Source organism: Corylus avellana, chromosome ca3, assembly GCF_901000735.1.
Source record: "Corylus avellana chromosome ca3, CavTom2PMs-1.0".
Lineage (NCBI taxonomy): Eukaryota > Viridiplantae > Streptophyta > Magnoliopsida > Fagales > Betulaceae > Corylus > Corylus avellana.
Window position 1 is genome coordinate 27,119,913 of NC_081543.1, and position 9,500 is coordinate 27,129,412.

The window sequence follows — 9,500 nt, forward strand, 5'->3', positions numbered from 1 at the left end:
GAATAAGATCTGACCTAACAATCAATAATCAACCAAATGCAGATATGTAATGAAAATTAAGAACACAGATATTTGGTTACGAAGAGGAAACCATTTAGAGAACTCTCTAAATGTAAAACCTCTCCGGGGCAGCCAAACCCAGGAAATCAATCCACTATAAGAAGAATAAGGAATACAAGAAGAATTACAAAACCTGTGCAATTTACTCTTCCTTGTACACGACAAGCGACCCACTTGACTTCTACCGCAGTAGCCCTTTCCAGAACATCTGGCACAATTCTTCTATAAGATTTCCTTTCACCGGAACTCCGATTGGCTTCACGTATTTTCTCTTCAACAATAATCTAGAACAAATTCTCTCTCTCTAAGCACCCAGATATTTGCTCAATAAAATACGTACTTGTAAATGTAGCAAAATCGTGTTTAAATAGAAAATAACCCTAATAAGTCACCTAGGTCCGGACCCTGCAGATCTGAGGTCCGGACATGCCTCATAAAATGCACTTTCGGGAACTGGGGTCCGGACCCGGGGAATTGAGGTCCGGACCCTGCTTGAAAAATCAAGTTTCTGGAAATGGGGTCCGGACCTGGCTTCTGGAGGTCCGGACCCTGACTGTCCAGTCTTCATCAACAACTCCGATCGATAGGCGTTTGTGGTCCGATTGAGCTGAAATTTTGCAGGGACGTTCATAACACATGAATCTACATTATGAACGGTGGAGATTGGATTCTGAGCATTCTATATCAGTGTTTGAGCTGTGAACAGTAGCATTTTCATTTTGGAACTGAATTAAGCCAACACAAGAACTAACAAACTCCCCCTTTGGCAATTCAGTGACAAAACCAAAATGTCGAGCCAATCCCATCATCTCCCCATATTTACTCCCCCTTTTTATCACAGAATGACAAAAGGTCTTCATGTTTCCTGAAACACTTCACAAAATACATCAAGGCATATGTGGAACAAGAAGACATAAATAAAACTCATGAAAAAAAAAATGATGCGTGATTATAAAGAAACATCAGCAAAACTCCCCCTCAATGTATGACTCAATTAACAACAGGAAACTGGAAATGCAAAGCATGTTTCTCCCCCTTTAAAAGTTAAATGAACACACATGATAACACATCAATGACTCATGTATTGCACAATGAATATCCAAAAGCTTTCCTTTATTTTTTATTTTTTATTTTTATTTATTTTTTTTTTAAAAAAAAAACAAAACACCAAAGAAAACTTGTATAGATAAGCAATAGATCATGCATGCTCGTATGAATATCTGAACAATTCGGAGTGATCAACAAGCTACACTTACACCGTAAATGTACCATATGCATGACATAACCTTGGTCTGTGAATGCAGTCAAGTAGGCAATAATCAGAAATCTCATGTGATGGTGTAGTGTGTGAGTACTCCCATTAACTAAGATTTCATCAATGAAAGGTAAATCTAGGCAGACATTTTGTAAAGGAAGACCAGCAGTCTGATTCAAACCACAGTAAAACCTTATAATGTTAGGACCTAGATTCCCTCATCCGATACACTCCCCTTGAGACTGATCATTTTCTTTTACCATGTCCTTTAGTAATCATCTATTTCCGCAATGATTTGATCACTGATTCTTTCTTTAGGGACAGACAGAAGCAAAATGAAATCATCTGAGCTTATTTTATGCCCCCTTTTTTTTCTTGTTTTTTTTTTCTTTTTCTTTTTGGAAAATGGTGGAATTTTTTGGAGCTAGGTTCAACTAACGAGTTGGTCAAGTGGCAAGATTCTACACTGCCTATCTTCCAAACAAAATGTTTTCTCCAAATTTCCAAACATATAACAAAAATCTAAACCTAATGGGGGCAAAAAGTGCACAATTTCGAACATAAGAAAAACTGACTCTTACTCCTTTAACAGTCTTCAGAAAAACAAGGTATATCAGAAACATATGGAGCAATAGATGTAAATTGCAGAAATATTGACCCCACTCATATGTAAAATATTCATTTGAGCACAAAACATGAGAAACTGAGTATCTAACAATTAAAACAATCTAAAAGAATAAAAAATAATCAAAGAAAATAAAAACAAAGCAAACAAAAATTAAGAAAAAAAATGCCCTAGAACAGCTATAGACAAATATCAATATGCTAAATTTCTAGGCATGGTCTATGTGCCCACCTAATCTAGGTGAGTCCATTACCACTCCCCCTCAATGGGTGAATGGTATTAATCTTCTTGACCCAAACTTTCTTCACATCAGGGACAACTGTGTGACTCTTATCCAAGACATCTAACCGTGTTACTACGTCTCTCATCATGTTGAATAATTTCTCATAACTATTTCTAGAATGGAAATATTCTCTTTTAGGCTCATGACCGTTAAGCTGAAAACAGTTAGGACGAATATGTCCAATCTTACCACAGTTATGACACGTAGGAATAAACCTTTGAGAAGGTTGGTTCCTTAACATGTGCATACTTCTCGACTTAGAACTAGACATATAGGAATCAGTTAGAGTTCCCTTACCTTTTCCACCTTTGGAAATTTGAGGAGAAATTACCTTCTTTTCAGCCAAGCTATCTTCTTTGTTCACTGGTTTCAAAAAAATCATCTTTGAAGAAGAAGCAACATTAGTAGATAAAATAGCAGATTTATCAAAACCCAATCCAGTTCTATCAAACGAATGTTTCTGATTATGTAGCATTTGATTTAGCTTTTCACTAGAGAATTTTGTTAAATGATTCTTTGATTCATTTAGTTCATTTTCTAAGGATTTCACTTTGGCAATTAGCATTTGATTTTCAGACATCAAAGTATTATGAGTAGCAAGAGAATCAGTTAAGGTGACAGAAAGTTGATCATTTTCAAGATTAACCTCATTGAGTTTCTTCAATTGCTGCTTATTCAGCTTTTTCAGTTTAGTGTATTCCACAAAGAGATTATTATAAGCATTTTGCAAATCATCTTCTTCCGAATCATTATCGGACACACCTTGTTTGTCTTGAGAATTACACTCACTATTCTCATGCTCACTCTCATAACTAACTCCAAATGCTAAGTAATTAACTCCTTGTTCAGCATCGTCCTTGTCTGACTCATCACTTTGAGTCACATTAAATGCCTTGCCATTTGACTTTCTCAGGTTAGCACAGTCGACACGAATGTGTCCATGTCCTCCACATTCGTGACACTTGATACCTTTAGGTGACTTTCCTTTCTCAACATTCTCATTTCTAGATTTCTCATAAAATTGTGAATTGCTATTTCTAAGATTTCCTTTCTTGGCTCTAAAGAATTTCCTAAACTTCTTAGCAAACATAGCAATTTCTTCCTCATTTCCAGAATCCTCATCAGATGAACCACAAGAGTCAACCTTAACATTTTTTTGCCTTAAGAGCAATATTTTTGGTGTTCTTGTGTTTAGGAAGAATTAGCTCAAAGGTCTGAAGGGAACCTACAAGTTCTTCTACTCTCATAGTATCTAAGTCCTTACTCTGTTGTATAGCAGCAATTTGGGGAATAAACCTCTCAGGCAAAGATCTTAAGATTTTTTCACCACTTTAGCATCATCCATTTTCTTTCCCAAATTAATGGTAGAGTTTCTAATGGCACTAAGCTTTGAATAGAATTCATCAAAAGTTTCATCTTCCTGCATTCTAATCTCCTCAAACTGAGAAACCAACATTTGAATTTTTGAAGTTCTAACAACCTTAGTTCCTTCATGTGTGATTTCTAAAGTTTCCTAGGCTTCCTTAGCTATTTCACATCTAGAAATTCTAGAAAATTCCTCATTTGAAACAGAGATGTAAATAGCATTTATAGCTTTGTCATTCGCAGTAGCATTATTCTTTTCCTCTGTTGTCCATTCAGCTATTGCTTTTTCTGGACGTGTCCATCCAGATTCGACAATATGCCAAACATTAATGTATTTAAAATATGCTCTCATACGAATTTTCCAAAGCGTATAATTTGTTCCGTCAAAGACGGGAAGAGAATTAGGAGCAACAGTATGAGACATTTGATATGGAGTCTCGGATCACACTCAGGAAATAAATCCTTCACAGAGTGAACCCGCTCTGATACCAATTGAAAAATCTAAAACGACTCCAAACAACACCTATTCAAATGTCTAGGTGATTCACAAATATTCAGCGGAATAAGATCTGACCTAACAATCAATAATCAACCAAATGCAGATATGTAATGAAAATTAAGAACACAGAAATTTGGTTACGAAGAGGAAACCATTTAGAGAACTCTCTAAATGTAAAACCTCTCCGGGGCAGCCAAACCCAGGAAATCAATCCACTATAAGAAGAATAAGGAATACAAGAAGAATTACAAAACCTTTGCAATTTACTCTTCCTTGTACACGACAAGCGACCCACTTGACTTCTACTGCAGTAGCCCTTTCCAGAACATCTGGCACAATTCTTCTATACGATTTCCTTTCACCGGAACTCCGATTGGCTTCACGTATTTTCTCTTCAACAATAATCTAGAACAATTCTCTCTCTCTAAGCACCCAGATATTTGCTCAATAAAATACGTACTTGTAAATGTAGCAAAATCGTGTTTAAATAGAAAATAACCCTAATAAGTCACCCAGGTCCGGACCCTGCAGATCTGAGGTCCGGACATGCCTCATAAAATGCACTTTCGGGAACTGGGGTCCGGACCCGGGGAATTGAGGTCCGGACCCTGCTTGAAAAATCAAGTTTCTGGAAATGGGGTCCGGACCCGGCTTCTGGAGGTCCGGACCCGGACTGTCCAGTCTTCATCAACAACTCCGATCGATGGGCGTTTGTGGTCCGATTGAGCTGAAATTTTGCAGGGACGTTCATAACACATGAATCTACATTATGAACGGTGGAGATTGGATTCTGAGCATTCTATATCAGTGTTTGAGCCGTGAACAGTAACATCTGCATTTTGGAACTGAATTAAGCCAACACAAGAACTAACATATATAACTGCCAAAATTCTGTTTACTAGGTTCCTAAGACTGGTCTAAAAACACCATTTCGGGATGGATTGCTAAGGCATGTTGCTGAAGAAGTTGTCAAGTGGGCGAAGGTATATAAGTTTGGCATGATTGCTTTTGTTGGTGTTGTCACTCATGGAATTATACACCTTTTCTTCTGCAGGATGGCTTGGAAAGAAGAGGCTTTAAAGAATCAGGGTTCCTGGATGAGGTGGCTGAGGTGGCAAAAGCAGGTGCTAATTTAGAGTTCATATTTGTGAACCTCAACCTTAGACATTACTCATTTCATGCCAAAGACTATCAAATTAAGCACCAACACCACCTCTCTACACTAGTAAAGAGAGGTTAGAAAGTTTATTCTAAAGCATAAAAAGAAAATTAAGCAGGTAAATAAACAGGGAGTTGCCAGGGAAATCGCAAAGCATATAAACATTTTTGTAACTACGAGTAATTCTAGAAGGAGAGCTCGAGTCCTCCTTGTGTCCTCTCGAATGTGATGTAGGATTTATGGTGATTTTAAAAGCCACATCATATTTGGAAGGACACAGTTCTTCTCCCAAAAGCTAGATATGGGTTTGTCGGGCCCCTTTTAGGCTGGATATTTTTATTCTAAGGTAAAATGATCAGGTAACTTAAGCTCTTTGTTAAAAGGGAAAAGCTATTTTTTCAAAACCACCATTGAATTATGAGGGTCTTATAGATTCGAGGGTGAATTTGAAAAAAAGATGGATGGGAGATGGAGGAGTCTCAAAAGTCTAAACTAATGCAACATTTAACTTAAATGGAAAATATAATATGGAGTTAATGTCCAAACATACCATTGAGTTAATACATATTAAATCACTGATTGCATCAAATTTTAAACTGTTGGAAAATAATAAATTTAGTCATGATTTAATTAAATTCTAACAACAATTGCATTGTTGTTTTAATGATGATTTTCGCATGTGTTCATGTTGGCTGGTGATCCTGTGGCAGGAGTGACACCTGCTGAGAAACTTTTGGAGATGCACCAGAGGAAGTGGAGACAATGTGTGGATCCTCTCTTCCATGAGCTACTCTATTGATGAGGTGAATTAGGTTCTTATGCCTCTTCACCAGCGTTCTTTTTGGTCAAACCCTTTAATCAATCCATGGCTCGAGTCCTAGTTGTTGCTGTTCTGTAGCTAGCTATATATGTCCAATTTATGGTCTTGTTCATTTCTTTGGCCTTTGGTGGCTCTCCCTTAAACACTTCTTGGTTCTTGGGTTGCAATCCTGAAAAATAAATCGTGTTGTATGCCCTTATTATGATACTTGTCTAAATGAAAATGAGCAAGATCTTTTTTTTATTTTTTTATTTTTTGGATGAATAACAAGTTTCATAGCACACAAAGAATTTACACAGTTCTCTCCAGGAAGAGAAAAACTCCACTGGACCTCAAGTTGCTCAGCAACTTTACAACTAAGGAAGCCCAACAATCAAGCAAACCTCATCAATCTATACTAAGACTACTGTCTATACAGCAAACCTCAGCAATCTATACAAAGACTACTCTCTATACAGCAAACCAGCAGCACAGCAGTAGCTCAACAAGTAGAACAGAAGCAACACAGCATCAAACAACAGAACCGCCAAAAGCAAAATGCAGCACTCCGAAGCAAAAAAACTTGTTGAGAATAAAGTTGTATATTGAATCACATTGAAGGGGCTTATATATACAAGCCAATAATACAGATAGATACATAGTTACATACATACATAACCTATATGAGACAACCACTACATATAATCTAGCAGAACTAAAAACACCATGAGCTCCTCAGCTATCAGATTCATCCAACAGCACAGTAGAGAACATTATTCATTTGTTTTCATAAATTGTAAAATGTGAGACAACCACTACATATAATCTAGCAGAACTAAAAACAACACGAGCTCCTCAGCTATCAGATTCATCCAACAGCACAGCAGAAAACATTATTCATTTGTTTTCATAAATTGTAAACACAAGAGCCACAAACGAGCTTACAAAGAACATTCTTAAGACTTTTCCCTTTCCAGTCAATTATGCCCTCTCTCACAACTTCAAGTCTTCAACCCAAGAAACCTACGTTCTTAATTTGGACATTAATCATACTTGAGCTATTAATATTAAGATACCAAAAAAATCCTAGTTGATTTAAGTTTTTAATATATTTTGATTTATACTTATATATTATATATTATATAATTAAGCATTACATAGATATGTTAAAGAGACACTTGTCAACATTTTAGATTGTCACTTGTCACAATTCTAAGCTATTTTATTGAAGGTTTTGGTTTTTGCATGTTTATAATATATATGTATATAGTAATGACTATTTTAAAAATTGACACGTGTCATAATGTTAAGCTTCCACTTGTCAACTTTTCAAACAATCTTGACTAGCTATTATGTGATAAATGATATCCAAAATATTAATAATTTGACTCATGTCATAACTTTAAATTGTCACTTGTCAGAATTCTAAACTATGCCCTTGAATGCTTATGCTTTTATATATGCATATACTTCATAAAAATTTAGGTATTATATTATAAGGATAAAGCTTTCCTCTAAATTAGATTGGAAAGGAAATTCGTCAAATCTAATTTATTAAACTGACATATGTCCAACATTCTTTACCTTGAACCAACCCTTAATCACAAATTAAGGTAAGATGTTTCTAAATAATGACTATTAAAATTATAATTTGAAAACTTTTTTGTTTAACTACATGGATATATCTATTATTATCAGACAGAAAATTAAGCAATGTGCCTATCCAACTAGCTAGTAATAAGAAACATATTTCTGGTCAGGTGATACACAATGATAAGAGTCATGTGATCGGTCCATGACTCCTGTTGATTATGTTGTGTGTAAAAATATAATCCCCGACATGTCTTGTGAAATGATAAGATATAATTGCCGACAAGTATGGTCTGGTTTTATATATACAATGATAAAGTTTTTTGAAGGAATTATTATGAACTTCAGTCTCGTACATTATAGATGACATTCATTCTCCACCAACAGATACAGCCGCAGCCAGTTGTGCATACCATTCTCCTCATGATAATGAAGAGAATAAATGGGCCAGTCGAACTCAGGAGAAGGCAAGCCATGCATCTTTGCTGGCAGCCACATTAGGATTCAAAGGGGATTTCCTGATTTTTATCCTGGCAATCAATAATTGGAATTTAATGCATGGCAGATTGCAGCAGTAATATCAGACATGCTAAACAAAATCTATGAAATGAAAGATATAACAATGCTATACAATCATGCAAGAATATTGTCTTTAAAGGTTGATTTGTGCCTCTCAAAATATATACTTTCCATAATTAGACTATAGTGTATACTTTTGTTAAAGGCATACTTCCAAAAATGAAGGCTAATAAAAGGCACAGAGAAAATTAAATGCTTATCTGCAATTTCATGAACCTGGAAACTGGTTTTATGGAACCAACAACCATTACAAGGATAGTAATACCTAATTGCCACAAGGATAAGTCCTAATAACCTATTTGAGGCACAAACCATTTAGGTCTTTATTATTATTATTTTTTTCCTTGAAGATTATTGGTGTAAAAAATAATGAAGAAAGTATAAATCTGTCAGATAGCTGACTCAACTGATCCAAACTGATGCATTATAAAGTAGTTGTTACTTGTTAGCTAGTTAATGTCATCAAATTCTATTTGCATTTTTCTAATTCAAGTTATAAAATCTTAGTTACAAGTCCCCTAACCTCCTTCTCTTCATCAAGTACTGAAACCACCCCAAAAGGCCAAACTATTTTATTTATTTATTTATTTTTGGCCTTTTGGCCTTTTGGGGGTGGCCACACCACCCCCTTGGCCAAAATGAGGTGGTCCGGCCACCCCATTTTCCAGCCACCCCTTTCATTTTTTATTTTATATTTTTAATAGTTTGAGTTTTTTAATATTTTTATTTTTTAAATTATTGATATTTTTAATAATTAATTAATTTTATATTATTTCTTTAAAAATATTACTTTTTTATTGCCATGGGAAGATCTCAACCTTCCATCCAAACTACTGCAGGTAGTTTAATTGGAATCACCGCATGTAAGCATCGCCCTATCAAACTACCAAGGTGTGCCAAAAATGCTATTTTTCATTATATTCCTATAATACCCTTATTCTCTTAATAAAATAAAAAACAAAACTATTTTTTCAACAAAAAAAAAAAAAAAAAAAAAAAACCCTAGGGTGGATAAATACACAAATACAAATACAAAAACAAAAAAAAAAAAGAAAAAAAAAAAGAGAAGTTTTTTTAGGATAAATAAAAAATTAGTCATTGTGGTTGGCCTAAATTACAAATCGCTCGTGCGGTATGAGAATAGGGATAAATGCAAAATTACACAATGTTGTTGGCCTAAATTACAAATTGCTCAATGTTGTATGAAAATGAACTCAAAGGTCCCTAGAATATGTCAAAAAAATAATTTAGTCATTTGGGGGTGGCTTACGAGCCACTCCCTAAGG

The 9,500-nt window shown here is 35.2% G+C and overlaps 1 protein-coding gene across 11 annotated transcripts in view; it reads left to right on the forward strand.

Moving 5' to 3' along the window:
• Window positions 1-9,082, forward strand: part of LOC132173370 (glutamate--cysteine ligase, chloroplastic-like) — a 20,330-nt gene extending 11,248 nt beyond the window's left edge. For 5 of the 11 annotated variants that reach the window (XM_059584845.1, XM_059584854.1, XM_059584847.1 and 2 more), the window contains 3 exons: window positions 4,990-5,070; window positions 5,142-5,211; window positions 5,957-6,309. In XM_059584845.1, coding sequence (XP_059440828.1) covers window positions 4,990-5,070; window positions 5,142-5,211; window positions 5,957-6,045 — 240 coding nt within the window. In that variant the 3' untranslated portion in view covers window positions 6,046-6,309. The other 6 variants (XM_059584849.1, XM_059584846.1, XM_059584848.1 and 3 more) reach the window with 6 other exon arrangements.
• Window positions 9,083-9,500: the final 418 nt, after the last annotated feature.